The 15612-nt window shown below is 45.5% G+C and overlaps 1 protein-coding gene across 6 annotated transcripts in view; it reads left to right on the top strand.

Moving 5' to 3' along the window:
- Positions 1–15612, top strand: part of MICU3 (mitochondrial calcium uptake 3) — a 482285-nt gene that overhangs the window by 119961 nt on the left and 346712 nt on the right. For all 6 annotated transcript variants that reach the window (XM_086962600.1, XM_086962605.1, XM_086962606.1 and 3 more), the window contains exons 2-3: positions 902–1055; positions 3571–3602. In XM_086962600.1, coding sequence (XP_086818726.1) covers positions 902–1055; positions 3571–3602 — 186 coding nt within the window. The remainder of the gene's footprint in view (positions 1–901; positions 1056–3570; positions 3603–15612) is intronic.

Here is a 15612-nt window from a genome sequence, read left to right as displayed (position 1 = left end):
TGCCGGGAATTGAAGTCCCGGAGCGGCGACGCGTGCAGTCTGTGCAGAGGATGACTCTCGGCGGTGGCGGCTTGTCTCCAGTGCCCCTGCAGCCTGGAAAGGAAGGTCCGGTCTGTGGCAGCGTCAGCAGGTAAGTGAAAGGCTCCCCCTGCTCCGCCGGTGTCAGCGCCGCTTTTGTGCGCCTCCTGGCGCCCTCGCGTCACTGTGAAGCGCGCCGCCGCGTAGGCTGCCGGGAATTGAAGTCCCGGAGCGGCGACGCGTGCAGTCTGTGCAGAGGATGACTCTCGGCGGTGGCGGCTTGTCTCCAGTGCCCCTGCAGCCTGGAAAGGAAGGTCCGGTCTGTGGCAGCGTCAGCAGGTAAGTGAAAGGCTCCCCCTGCTCCGCCGGTGTCAGCGCCGCTTTTGTGCGCCTCCTGGCGCCCTCGCGTCACTGTGAAGCGCGCCGCCGCGTAGGCTGCCGGGAATTGAAGTCCCGGAGCGGCGACGCGTGCAGTCTGTGCAGAGGATGACTCTCGGCGGTGGCGGCTTGTCTCCAGTGCCCCTGCAGCCTGGAAAGGAAGGTCCGGTCTGTGGCAGCAGGTAAGTGAAAGGCTCCCCCTCCACACCATACAAGGCACTACAGAAAGCCCACTTAATGTAACAAAACATAGAAAGACTTTTGGTATAATTCAGCAAGGCGGATTTTTCGTTGCATTTTAAATACACCATTTTCGTAAGAAACTGATATACCAGGTTGCATTTATTGCATTATAGCCTTCTACCTGTCTATTTGAATATAAAAAGCGTTTTGATTGCATTTGGCATCTTAGCCTCAGCTCTGAATTAAGTCTGTAAAGGCAGAGAGGGCAATTTTCTTTTGATAGGGTGACATCTCAGTGACCTTTTCTTTTTTTTAAATATAGGTTCAAGGAAGAAGGCCCGAAATGGAAGATTTAGACATTTATGCCACTTCCCGGGAGCAGCGATTTCGCATGTTTGCATCTTTTGAATATGAAGGCCAGCTATACATGACACCACGCGATTTCCTTGAATCCGTCACAACTGACGAACCCAGAAGTAAGAACTAATTTATTGTAGATTGTATATTTTCAAACAAATAATAGCAAGACCTGCACCAAAGATTACTACAATGAAATAAACGGTTATCTCTATGAAGAACAGTGTATTTTGAAAATGCTGCTTTTATCCTTATCTTGAACATCGATGCTAAATCTTTAAAGGAACAGATATATGGAGGTGGCACAAAATAGATGCGGCACCAGGGCTCAAGTGCCACTGCTGTAAAAAATGGCTAAGTAAACCTTTTTCATAACCACTTGCTAAATTTGTGCAACTTCATGTTGAGGTAACATTTCAATCTAAACACTTTTGTGTGAAAGATTTGTCTTTTTTGATTTGTTTTGCGTTTTTAGGTGTGGTGATTGAAAAAACCTTTTTATTTTACCAAAATCATATATTTACTTAGTCATGGGGGCTTTCAGCCAGCCCTCTTCATCCTTTGCTCTGTTGTGATTAAAATTTTACTACACCCCTTCCTCATAAACCATGGTGCACTGGATCAACCCATTTCAGCCATTGGCTAACTTCTCTGTGAGTGTCTGCATTCTGCTCTTTCACAAGGAGAACAACACGCATAAAGTAGTTCCTTGTGTGTGTGGGGCTACTATGATAATGTGAGTTTTGAGACCAAAAACGTGTTGCTTTGAGACTGTTTTTTTCTTCTTTTTAATTTTTCTGGGACCAGCAGTTTCCCAACAATAAAGTTTGACAAACACCATGACAACACAAGCATTAACACATTGAAACTTCTAGCAGCATTTGCCAGACCTACTGGCTTTGCCAGTGTTTGGTTTGTTTTTTAAAGTCTTACTCAACAGTAAAGCTATCTCCATTTACCTACTGTTAATGATTTTTAAAATATACATAGGATGACTTTTGGCTCCACCCTGTGAAGAATTTCTCTCTCACGTCTTGTTATTCATTGTTTGGTGTATAATTTCTCTTCCTACAGAGAGTTTGCATTGCAATGTATGAGGGTACTTTGAATCATCACACATTAATCTCTTTGTCATGGATACAGTGCTTACAGAAAGCATATTTTTTCAATCTGGAATCATTAAAAAAAACATGTTGTCATGGCTAAAAATGTAAGCCAGACCTTGTAGATTTACCAATGCTGGTTTTGTTTTTTTAAACATTACTGTTTGTAAAGGCAAAGTCCATCAATTTTCCATAACCCTAAGATGCTCGGTACCCCTTTCTTAAGCCTGAAAAACAGATTAAAAATACTTTTTTTTTTTTTTTTTTTTTTAAATATATCAAAACACCTGTAGTTATGCCTCCTTCTTGTAATTTAATAACCATCCCTCCAAAATAAATGTATTTGACTGCCTTCTTGTTAGCAGATTTAAGTACTAATATTTGTAGTTTAAAAAAAATATATTTTCAAAAATATTCTTTTGATAGTTCTCCTTTGACATATGTCCTAAATGTTTTACCAAGGTTAAAAAAAAGTTTGCCACTGTAGTGTCTGAACTGGAAATCCATGTTTTCGATGTGGTTTCCCATTTATGATTATAAATTTATCTGTGCCTCTTAGCCTTGTCTTCACTCTGTAAATGCTTGTCTAAGATTCTAGAATCCTTCATTTAAGTAAACATACTCGTCCTACTACCATACCAATGTGTCACATATGTCTTTACGTTGTTAATGACCACAGTTTAACTTTTTTATTTGTTTCATTATGTCCATTAAAAACACACTAACACAATAACAGAAGAATTGTTATATAGCCTCAAAACCGCACTTAGGGGGTCATTAGGATGGCGGGCTGACTTAGTCCGCCCGCCATCCTATCGGTCTTTGGGACGCCCGCCATAATGGGGGGGGGGGTCCCGTGGGGGGCATTAGGATGCGCCCGCCACTGTGGCGGGCGCATCCTGCATGTTTAGCAGTGTGGCGGGCGGGGGCTCCGCACCGCCCGCCACAATGCTAAACATGCACAAATGCATTTGCATTAACAAAGCGGCAGGCACCTGTTAACGCAGATGCCAGGGGTTACCACAGGTACCCCCCCGTGCACTCCCCACCTCTCCTTCACTCCGGGGACCCGCAGGGGGCCCCCAAAGTGAAGACTGCATGCCTTTCCGTGGCAGCATCGCCGCCACGGAAAGGCATCTATCCTGGGCCATACTAATATGCCTGGCGGTGTCAAATAGACACCGCCACCATGTTAGACCCTTTCCGCTTTTTGGAAAAGCGGCGGACGGTCTTTCGGTCCGCCGCGGTCACCCCCGCCATACTAATATGGCGGGGGGCATTCAGCTGAGGATGGCGGGCGGATTGCCCCGACAGGCCGGTGGTGGCTACCGCCAGCCTGGCGGGGGCAATCCGCGCGCCATCATAATGGGCCCCCAAGTGTGGTACATGTTTTTTTTCACATATTCGCAATGCACGTTGTTGAAAAAAGCATAAAAAAACATTTTCCCAGATCTATTTCAATTTGTATTCCATTTTGATACATTTGCTTATTGCGTTTAACATTTGTATATATTTCTTTTGTTTCTTGCAGTTGCTAAACAATGGAAATCACTGTCAAACCAGGTAAGGATTGAACTTTCCCTGAATTTGCTTCTGTTTTGTCATACAGTAATAAGTATTAGTGTTTGGCATTTAATAATTATAATAAATCCAAATAAGCATGCATCAAAAATGATTTGTGGGTTACTTTTACATTACATATCATTGCAAACTCCTATTTAAGGATACCTCTACATATATATTCCTCTCCCTGCTGCCCTTGTGCACCCTGTATCATTTTAAGTCTGCAGTGACACATTAACGTTCACGGTCCCCTGTGAGTGGTTGATGCTGCAGTGTGAAGAAATGTTCTGGTGGTGTTCTGCACTGATTTTCGGTGCAAGCGCTGCATCCGTGGGGAAAACGGACTCATAAGCCGTCATGAAGAGCCTGACAGCTTTATTTTAGCTAGCTGAGCCACACCAAGGGTTCAATCCCTGAGGGGCACCACTTCGGAGTCTGGAACTCCCTGCAGCTGGTTGGAGAGCCTATTATCTCCCTGAGGCTCAGATCAGGAGGCCTATTATCTTCTTGAGGCTCTGATCAGGAGGCCAACAGACTAGCCCTTGAAGTTGCAGGTCTAGTTCCTCATTCCCAGTCAAGAAGGCAGCAGGTCGGCACAGCAGGGCAGCAGTTCCTTAAGAGCAGCAATGCAGCAGAGTGGCAGTCCTTGCAGCAGCACAGTAGTCTGAAGAGTTGGTGTCTGAGGTCCAGTATTTTTTACCCAGCTGTCCCTTTGAAGTGGGGAGAAGCTTCCCCTTTGAAGTCCGCAGGCATCCTGCCTTTCCTGTCCTAGCTCCAGACTAGCTACAGGGTGTTTGCAGCTCTTTGTGTGGAGGCAGGACACAGGCTGTTCAAGTGTAGGAGGAGCTGTGCCCACCTCCTCCCTCCCATCCGGTCAGTGATGGCCCATCCAGGCACACCTATTATCCAGTTTTAGGGTATCTTTCATAGATTCACATCCCTGAATCATTCCCCATCATCGGGATGGGAGCCCCCGGTACATAAATAAAGTAATGTCCCATTAGACATAGACAGTAATAGGTCTAGGGCCTCACATTAGTAACATATCCAGGTCCTTTTGTAATAAGGACCAAACTCTCAGAGAACAGCCAATCAGCTATCACCACCCTCTGGAACCTTCCTGAAAGGAGCTCTAGACCCTCAGATTTTCTACCACACGTCATGCTAAGGGAGTCTCCACTGAGCTTTGCTCAGGTTTTTCCCTATTTCTTGGATTCAAGTGAATTTTTTTCAGGATTATCTTTGTCTGAGTGAAGTCTTATCTGTCTTTGTGTCAGACACTCCTAAAAAAGGCCTTTTTAGGCCCTGTGATACCTGCAAAAAGAAGAGGTTGCATGTCGACGACCAGCATAAGGACTACCTCTACTGTCTGTATCCGGACCATTCACCTAAAGACTGCAAGGTATGTCGTACCTTTTCTACTAAGACACTTAAAGACCGTGAGGAAAGGCTTTTAACTTGGCTGCAGAGGCTTAAGGACAAAGAAGACCCCTTGTCCTCTGAGGAGAGTGAGAGTTCATCAAAATCCTCCTCTAAAACCCCTCAGAAAAGGCCCAGATATTTCTCACCAGGTCCTTCTTCGCAGCACCCTCAAAAGAAGACACAGAAAAAGTCTTCAGAGACTTTAAAACCTAAGGATTTACCAACAAGGGAGTCTCCTCCCCTACAAGGTTCGCAGAAACCAGCTTCTGGCCCTCTGACTCCTCCGTCGAGGGTGATACCCACTTTTAAAAAGCCTTCTTCAGCCCCGTTGACTACCATCTCGTCGACGGTGGCCTCGACGACGACAAGATCTTCTGGTACAGCTATGGGAGTGACCTCGTCGACTACTACCATTTCTACAATCTCAGTCTCGTCGACGACACATACCCCTTTGTCGTCGATGATCAAGATATCGTCGTCATCGAAGATAGCATCGGCCACAAGCACAGCGACAAGTGGTTCAACGTTGATGATACACACGTCGACTAAGAGTGTCGTCATCGATGAGAGGTTCCTCATCAACGCCAGTGCCCAGTGTGACCATCGATGATTCTTCGTTGACGACTAATATACCGACTACGGCCTCGTCGACAACACCTAAATCAAAGGTGGAAAGTACATATTTTCAACAGATATTTACAAAGCAAAAGCTAATGCCTTCTCTTACATCACCCAGCAGGGTCCAACTATTACTTCCATCTCATCTTTTGGATGAGGATTCGGACGAGGACCGCATGTTCAGGGCTGCAAGAAGTCCCTCTGAACTTAATGTCAAATAACAGGAGGATTCTGAGTATGACAAACAAGATATGGATGAACAGGCATATTATCAGGACTGTTAGACCTGGCATCATTGGCGTGAGTCTCCCTTCCATTTTTAACGGATTGCCTCCTCTGTTTTGATCTGTTTTTACTGGATTTATGCTTTGGGCACTGTGCCACTGCTAATCAGTGCCACCGTGCAAGTGCTCCCTATGTTAAATTGATGTACTAATTGGTTATTCCATGATTGGGTTATTTGATTTATCTGTCAGCCCCCAGTACAGTACACCATGTGTGCCCAGGACTTGTAAATCAAATGCTGCTGGTGGGCTTGCAGCACTGGTTGTGCCACCCACAGAAGCAACTTGTAAAGTGTGTCTCAGGCCTGCCATTGCAAAGCCTATGTGCAGTCTAGCACTGCCATGTTGACTTGGCCAAGTGCACCCTTTGCCAGCCCCTAAACCTTCCCTTTGTTTCATATTACACACCCCTATGGTAGACCCAAGGGCAGGGTGCGTTGTCAGTATAAGGTAGGACATGCTCTGATGTGTGTAGCATGTTCTAATAGTGAATTACAGCCATTTTCGTTTTTCACTATTGAAGGCTATTTGTTTTCACAGGCCAGAATGGGCAGTTAGATTATTACATCCTTATAATCCTAACTGACTCAGGGAACACAGTAGAAATTCGAATTTAGTATGCCTGAACTCAGAATAATGAAATACAACTTTTAGTAAAGTTTATTTTAATATTCTGTGTTTGCAAATACCACTTTTAGAAAGTAGGTATTTGCTTGCCTAACCATTTGAGCCTGCCTCTGCTGGGTTGTGCATTCCTTGTCTGGGTTTGTGAGTGACAGGGCTGGGGGATTCCAGGAGACAGGCTGGGGCAGCCCGGTGGTGAATAGAGAGATCTGCATCTTGATGGGCGGGAGGAGTTGCACCTTGGACATGAATAGGGCTGGTCCTTCCCTCTACAATGCTGGCTCCACCCCCTGTGGCTCGTCTGATGTCTCTGCCCTGCGAAACAAGAGGAGGAATCATGTCAACAGAGTGTTCCAGAGCTGTATATTCCCTCCCCTGTGCTGGCTCCACCTTCTGTGGGACGGCTGATGTCTCTGCCACTGCACAGTGAAAGGAACGAGAAAGTCATGTAAACAAAGTGCTCAGGAACTGGTTTGGATTAGGCAGAGGCCTCTCTGCCTTCAGAGAACAAAGGATTTTGGGGTATAAGTATTGGGACCCTGATCCCAAGAAGTTGGATCACTTCTGGAACAAGAAACCTTTCTGCCAAGAGGAAGAACCAAGGAAGCTGCAGGAGTTGTACTGCCCCTCTGCCAGTGTGCTGTTTGCTGGGTTGGCCTTCAGTGGTTGCTTCATTGCCAAGGGAAAGGAGAAGGAACTTTGTAAGGACTTTCATCTACAGAATATTCTTCAAGGGCTTGAACTGTGCTTGCCTCCTGCTGAAGTCTCAGGGACAAAAGACTTCACCTCCAGCTCCCTCCTGAATTTCCTTGCTGGGAATTCTGACTCCAGTCACTTGCGTGCCGCTGGGAGCTGGAAGCGCGACGCATCGAGAAGTAGCGTGTCGCCACCACAGCTGAAATCATCGCAAGTCTGGAGAAGCGAGCCTTTGTCGCATCTCCCTGCAATCGTGTGTTCATCGAAGCTGCCTGCTGTCGCATCACCGGAGAAGCGTGACTCCATTGAGAGAGTCGCCATCGCATCGCCGGAGAAGCGCATCGCAGGGCCTGTCGCGGATCCAAAGTACAGAATCGTCGCAAGGCTGCCAGGGCGTCATCTCATCGGCATCGCCGCATCAAGGGCACCATCTTCTCGCAACGCAACCGGATCGTCGCATCGCATCAAGGCACCATCTTGCGCACTGCAACTGGCCCGCAGGCCGAGAATCTACGCATCACCTCCGCACCGGTAAGGCTCACGACGAGTCCCCTACTCTGCGCAAGCATTGAGGAAAGACGCAACCATTCCCCCGGGTCACAGAACCGACCCATCTCCCCTTTTGAGAGCCTTTTGTTCACTTTGCGTTACGCATTCAGGTACTTTGTTGAGAACTTTGTTGCATTTACCAACAACTTGAACTAAGAGACTTTAATCATCTTTTAAGTAATCTTAAGTGTAGTCTTGTGGATTTTTGTTGTTTGTGGTCTTGTGTTTAAGTCGATATAAAGAATGAAAGGTGCATCCCCTCACTTCCTCTCCAGAAGAAATATTACCATACCTTCTCCATCTAGCAACTTCAGGTCTCGCTCACGCCTCCATTATAGTTCGCCTAGCAGCAAAATCCTGTTTCCGGAGATCTTCTGCTGGGCCTTCTCTTTGGTCAAATAGACTGATAAAACAATTTTTCAAAGGCCTATTTAGGACTTTCCCTCCCGTAAAGTGCCCACCTCCAACATGACAGCTCAACACACTCTTTACTCAACTTAAGAGACATCCTTTTGAGCTGATACACAGAGCTGACCTCAAGTTCCTCTCCTGGAAGACTGCACTTCTTCTAGCCCTTGCATCCGCAAGACGAGTAAGTGAGCTTCACGCATTCACAATACAAGATCCATTTCTTCAATTCAAGAACAATAGGGTAATACTTCGGACTAATCCAAAATCTTAAAGACCTTCTTTCCAAATCCTCAAACAGCAGCTGAAAGAGCTCTACATTCATTAGATTTGAAACGCTGCCTTAAATTCTACCTTGAAAGGACAAACGCTTTCCGCAAGCCCAACAAACTCTTTGTGTCTTACAGTTTACCTAGGAAAGGTTTTCCACTTACTAAACAAAGTATTTCTATATGGATCTCTAGTGCTATTGTCTTCTGTCACCAGCAGGCTGGCCAACCTTTACAATTCAGAATTTGTGCCCATTCCACAAGGGCAGTTTCTACTTCTATGGCACTGTTTGCAGGTGTGCCTATCACAGGCATCTGCAGAGTGGCAACATGGAAGACCCTGCATACATTTACTAAGCATTACTGCTTGGATACGGAAATAATGAAGGATACTGCAGTGGGACAGGCGGTGTAACGTCATCTATTTCGATAGAGGTGAGCCTTCCTTCCCACCAACCTTTCTTTTCTTTTTAGATGCACATTTCTCTGTTATTTCTATGATTTTTGCCATACTTGCAATTTATTGCTTTCCATTTTCACATTGATATGTCTATTATCTGGTGAATTTGTGCATTCTGTACGAACAGAAATGTGCTTATCATTGCTTTCTATTTTGATTCAGGCATGTGAATCTATGAAAGATACCCTAATACTGGATAAGAAATGTGTTACTTACCTGTAACTGCAGTTATCCAGTATTGGTATATTTCATAGATTCACATGCAATCCACCTCCCTCCCCTGGAAGGGCTCACCTAGTACTCTCAGTTGCACCTCTATATAGCACTGTGCTTACGAAAATCTGAGGGACTAGAGCTCCTTCCAGGAAGGTTCCAGAGGGTGGTGACAGCTGATTGGCTGTTCTCTAAGAGTTTGGTCCTTATTACAGAAGGACCTGGATATGTTATTAATGTGAGGCCTTTTACGGATTACTCTCCATGTCTAAGGAGACATTACTTTACTTATGTACCGGAGACTCCCATCCCGCGACTGGGAATGATTCAGGCAAGTGAATCTATGAAAGATACCAATACTAAATAACTGCAATTACAGGTAAGTAACGCATTTCTTGTGTGTGGCTGGATAGGAGGAATACACAGACAGCTGTCAGCTACACCCAGTCTTGTGACCCAAGTGCAGGATACAGGCAATACATCGCGGCTAAGGCAGGAATATGCCAACTTTCTAAAAGTAAACACAACAAGATGATGGATGGAGTGCTGAAACTTTTCAACCACTCATCCCCAGTCAAGAGATCTGGGTTTAATCCATCGTTCTTTTTCTCGCTAAGCCACCCCAGTTTGGACCCACCCATATGCAAATCAGCCTTGATCCTGCTCCTCATGGGAACAATTCTGCACGAATTGCCAGACCAGGTTGTCCCTGTATTGCACCAATTTTCTAAAAGTGCAATTTTCAAAATTGTAACTTAAAATCCAACTAGGATTTAAAACTCTAATTCCAGAGACACCAAACATGAAGTGGTTAGTGGTTTACATTTGGAAATTACTTTTACTTGATATAATAAGGTAATTCAAATGTTATCCTATGGTAGAGGTAGGCCTAGCTGAAATGAAAAACACATTGTAGAGTTTTTCACTACCAGGACATGTAAAACTTAATAGTGCATGTCCAACTGTTTAAATACTATGCACCTTTCCCTCTGGGCTGTCCAGGGCCTACACTAGGGGTGACGTCTATGTATTAAAGAGGAAGGCTTGGGTCTGGCAAAAGGTTTATTTTGCCAGGTTGAAATGGCAGTTTAAACTGCACACACAAGTTGCAATGGCAGGACTGAGACATGTTTAATAAAGAGCTACATAAGTGGGTGGAACAATCAGTGCTTCAGGCCCACTAGTAGCTTTTAATTTACAGGCTGCGAGCACATGTAGTGCCACTTTACTAGGGACTTGTAAGTAAACTAAATATGCCAATTGGGACTAAGCCAATAGCATCATGTTATAAGGAGGCAGTACGTACACTATAGCACTGGTTAGTTCTATTGTGCAGAGTTCAAACGCCAGCAAAAACTAGATCAGAAAAAATGGAGGAGGAAGGCAAAAGGTTGGGGGGGGGGGGGAGACCACCCTAAGCCTGACAGGTCTAACAAAGTGTGTCAGTCTGAAACTGCTGATATTGGCTCCAGATCTTTTTTAACTCCCTGACAATAAAAAGAAGTTGGAGACTTGTGGTTCCCAAGAAGGCATCAGAAGGGAGTTTGAATTTGTGGTCATCTGAACAACCTACGACCTCATTGTCCGGTTAGAAGCAGATCTTTTTCATAAATAACCATGGATTGCCATGTGTATTGGTTTGCTTAACAGGAGCGTCTCATGATTAGGAGTGTCAAAGGTTACTGAAAGGTCCACTGCACTCCCTTGTCCGCATTTATTAAACCTATGGTAACATCAAACAACTGCATGATGCCTCACCCAATGCCATAGTGGCATAAAAGCCACACTAGGAAGAACAAAAACGATTGTGGAAAGAGAAACTTGAAAGAAAGCAAGATAACTAGGGAATTTGAGGTGCGTGTATGGAAATGTTAAGTTTCTAATTGAGTGAAAGACAATTAAGAAGTTAAATCCTCTGAAATTAACTAATTGGCCTTTCACCTAGTAAAATCGTGACAGTGCTTGAACATAACAGGAACTCATCCTGTTCATCAGTAATCAGTGTCAGAAGGTATTATATGCTAATGTGTACTTTCAGTTATCAATTCATTTATTATAATAATAATAATAATTATTATTATTATTATTATTGGTATTGTTATTATATTTTATGCCATATTTTTATATATCTCTCCTCGGCGACATAGACTATAAGGTTGTTTGATATAGAATTTATTGAATCACATCACAGTATGACTTAGCATAACTTGATCACTTATAGATTGCAATACCAGAATGCATTGGGAGCATGTAATAAGTAAACTGCCCAACACACATTGCAACATTGCCATTCCACCATCTTTCATTTGTCCCTGAATTTCCCTGCTGTTTTTTGTGAATAAATTGTGAGTCCTATATTGCCAAGGAGACCCTCAAACCACAGGGTGGTGCTCTTCAGTGTCCTCTTTCTGGTGGATACTGAGAGTGCAGATCTCCAATTGGTCTTGCGACCCTTCTTCTCAAGGGGTTTGCCCTGTAGTCTCATTCAGCATGAGCTCTCTCTTTAGGCGCATAATATGCCCACTTCATGTTTATTTATTTGGAATACATTTCATGAATGCAACCACTGTACGCAGTCATCTTTGGCGTATCTTTCACGATCATTAACACAAATGAGTACAGTAAATGTTGTGCATAGATTACCATTGCACCTGTAATTCTGATTACCTGTAAATTGTGCAATTTAGTACTTTAAAGTAAGCTTGATGATGCCCTTGAGAAGACAATCCCTCCTACTGCTACTTCCATGTTTCTTCTCCTGGAATGATGCTTGGAAAGGTGCTATCCGAGAGGCTACCGTGAGTAGGAAACTTCTGCTTCACCCATTATTGATCACCCTTTGAGCTTGCGATGCACTGGACCCTGAGTGACAGTAAGCATGTGCCAATTTGCTCAGATTATCAAATAGAACTAGGAACTGCTCTGCAGTTCAATGTTAAACTTAAGTATTCTCTCCTGCTGAACCCCATTGCTGTCGGGTGTATCCATAGCAGAGAGTGTCCAGGCTACCTGTTCCCTCCTAGTAACACTTAGCCCCAGGCCATGGGAGCCCTCATCAGCCTTAATATGCAAATAGTGTAAAAAAAAAGTCTACTTTATGGTTGTGATTGAGGCAACGCAGAAAGGGATCAAATAAGCTCTCACCACAACAAAAAATCTTTTTCTCAAACTTTTTAAAATCATTAAATAATTTCTTCATTTCATATAATCTGTGATATAAAATTGGAAACCCAATGAACAAATATTATTAAATATAGACCTGTAGAGGGGTGTGGCTTGGCTGAGCAGCGGGATGGCCGTACTCTCGAGCGGCTCTGCCGGCCGGGTAATTAATCTATATATAGAAAAACAAAAGTATGTCTGTTTCTCCTTTATGCATTACTACACCATTCATCCGATCGCCATGAAACTTTGGGAAGTTGTTGAGTACACTTCCGCAAAGGTTTCTGGCAACAAAAAAAAACTTGTTAAAAGTTGTTGAGTACACTCCCGCGAAGGTTTCTGGGGAAAAAAAAATGTTAAATATCGGCCCCCTGGGGCCCTCATAATCTTTCCAATACTGAACGTTTACAGTTTACGGTGCCACTCGCTTTTGCTATGACCATCAACAAAGCACAAGGACAATCGCTGCAAGTGTGTGGACTACATTTGGAGAATCCGTGCTTCTCACATGGACAACTGTATGTGGCCAGCTCACGCGTCGGAAAACCTTCTGATTTATTCGTGTACGCACCAGACGGAAAAACAAAAAATACCGTGTATCCACAAGCCCTCGAATAAATAAACAGAATTAAAGCAACTTTAAAATGTTTTCCATATTAAAATGAATAAGTTTCAATAAAAATGACACAATGTAAATTGAATGTTATCATAACAAGTTTCCTTAAATTTCCTTTCTTCTGAGATCGCAGCAACACGCGACGGGTAAGTAGTCCGATATGAATCCGGAAATTCAACGCGAGTTCGAGATCCCAACAGCGAGATACCATCCATGACTCTTACAGGCGGTAGGAAACGATCTGCGTGAGGCGGCCGTAAGCCGTGGTGTGGATGAGAAAGACCTGAGACAGAACGAGGCCTGCTGCCCTGACCTCCGGGCTGAGCCGGGGCCTCGATTTTGGTGTCCCCCCGTGCGACTCTGAGCGGGTGCTGTGAGCTTGCGGCATAGTCAAGGGGCTACAAGCGGGCATAACGAGGAGCTGGGCAGCGTATGCACAGGCGCCCGGCGGAGACAGCGGTGCCTCTCTGGATTGGGCCTGGAGTGAAGCAGAAGCGGTGGGAGTACGCGGTTGTGAAGGTCGACGCTGCCGGCCTGCGATTGAAGGAGGCTTGTGAGGCTGAGCACCCATGAAAGACAACATGTACCGCTGGGAGTAGCGGGGGAGGGACGGCGGCCTGTACCCACAGTACTGGGGGCTGTGGCCAGAGGAAAAAGATGGCCTGGAACCGGCTGGATAGTGGGGCCCCCCCGAGGCAGTACAAGCAGCAAAGCCGCCATTTTGAAAAGACAGCCGGCAGGTTCTTGGAGGCGCACTATTAAACACTAAATAATCAGCACAAAAAACAGGGAGTAAGCAGGAATTGCCGGAAAACGCAGATCAGCCCTCCTCGTAGGCAAGTGGAAGAAGGGCAGGAGGGCCAGCTGAGGTGGCAAGCTTGGTTCACACTGGCACCCACTGTCTGGGAGAGGCGAAGACTGTGGCCACAAGAGCACTATCCAGAGTGGCATAACTGGAAAGCATCCTAGGCCACACATATATCCCATAAAGCTGCGAGCACGTCCAAATGCCATTAGCAGCAGGCGGGAAGGGGCCGCTGCAAAGGTGACACTGACGGCCACGTCAGGAAGTGCATGACTGGTGTAGCTAGTGGGACGGACAAGAAGATACCTGATTACAACAGAGTCACATAAGGACGACGTACAGCCTGCGAAAGGGCGAAAAATGCCCACACAGAGAACAACACAATGCATTGAGGAGAAAGGGCGGTAGTGCGCCAACTGAACAGGAATTCCGACAGGACTGGTAACGAAGAGTAGACATATTTGCTTGTAGGATGCCTGGTAGTACGCAGAGCCAAAGATGGGGAAGCCGGACACTAGACAGCCACGACTCAATTTTGATGGGAATGCCACAAAAGGACCCGAAGTAGACAATGGGCCACAACGTCAATCCGAAGAGCCCGTAACATCCCAGCCTCCGCCCGACGATATCCGCAAAATGTTTAAAGATTTGTAGTCCAGTCTCTACGGTATAGATGCCAAGATGGACGCCCTAGCCGAAAGAATGGACAGGATGACGCAGAGGATAGATAAGCAGGATGGCTGAGTGAGTGTCCTTGAAACCATAATTACTGAAAGTGAAGAAGGACAGACGGAAATGGACAAGAAGTTAAGGAATATGGATGGGATCCTCTACGCTATACAGCATAAGAACGAGGATTTGGAGGCTAGATCACTCCGCAACAATGTACGCGTTACCGGAATTGCGGAGACTACAAACATCCCGAATATGGAGAAGTACATCGAAAAAATGATGTCAGATCTATTTGGTCAGGACCTGTCCGCCATGTTCCTGGTTGAGAGAGCACATGTCACGTTGGGGCCGCGGCCAAGAAAGACCGGGGGCGCCAGCACGTCCGGTCCTTACATGTATCCGGAACTATAGAGACCGGTACACAATACTGCGCCTGGCGAGGGAAAGGGGAGACATTCAATACAATGGAAACCACATAGCATTGTATCCGGACTTTAACCTCCAAGTCCAAGCAACACGGAGGGAATTTATTCCTGCTAAGAAAATCTTTCAACAGATTGGCACCAAATACTCCTTGATATACCCCGCCAAACTGAGAGTACAGGGGCCCGGGAAACCCGCCTTCTTTACAGATGCAAAAGCGGCGCTCACGTACGCAAAGCAACTGGCCAAGGATCACAAACGGCAAGAGGCGACCGGAGACCAGAGGGCTGACACCAACCTCGGTGATAATGACTGATCAAAGGGAACCAGATGGCTAGACGCCCAGATAAGTACTGTATGTTGAACCTACAGTCCCGACCATGACTGTTATTAGAGGGAAGTTTGGATTGCTATTGCTGCTGCCTGTAAGAACTGTACAATGGTAGGTTATTCACTAAAATAGGACGACGTATACTGAAACATATACAATGGGGTTTATTTGGGAAGATTGAACGAATGCGTTGCAATCTCTGCCACCCTGCCACAAGCGCTGGGGGTTACAGCCGGCTAATCCATGTACCCCACTGGGATGATTCCTGTGCGTTCACTACTGTGGACCATTTGTTTACAGCTAGGGGAGATATGGGAGGGTAAATCACAACCTGTTTGGGGGGTTGGTGTGGGAGGTCGGGGGGGAAGGGAATTGTTTTTCTATTTCATCTTTGTTCTGCCACCTACTGTGTCGAAATGTCTGCATCTATTGAAACTGAGCATTGCTGGTAAGACCAC

The sequence above is a fragment of the Lissotriton vulgaris genome, chromosome 3_1 (genome assembly GCF_964263255.1).
Source record: "Lissotriton vulgaris chromosome 3_1, aLisVul1.2, whole genome shotgun sequence".
Taxonomy (NCBI): domain Eukaryota; kingdom Metazoa; phylum Chordata; class Amphibia; order Caudata; family Salamandridae; genus Lissotriton; species Lissotriton vulgaris.
The sequence above is the reverse complement of the archived record's forward strand: the minus strand, read 5'-3'. Positions and strand labels throughout refer to the sequence as shown.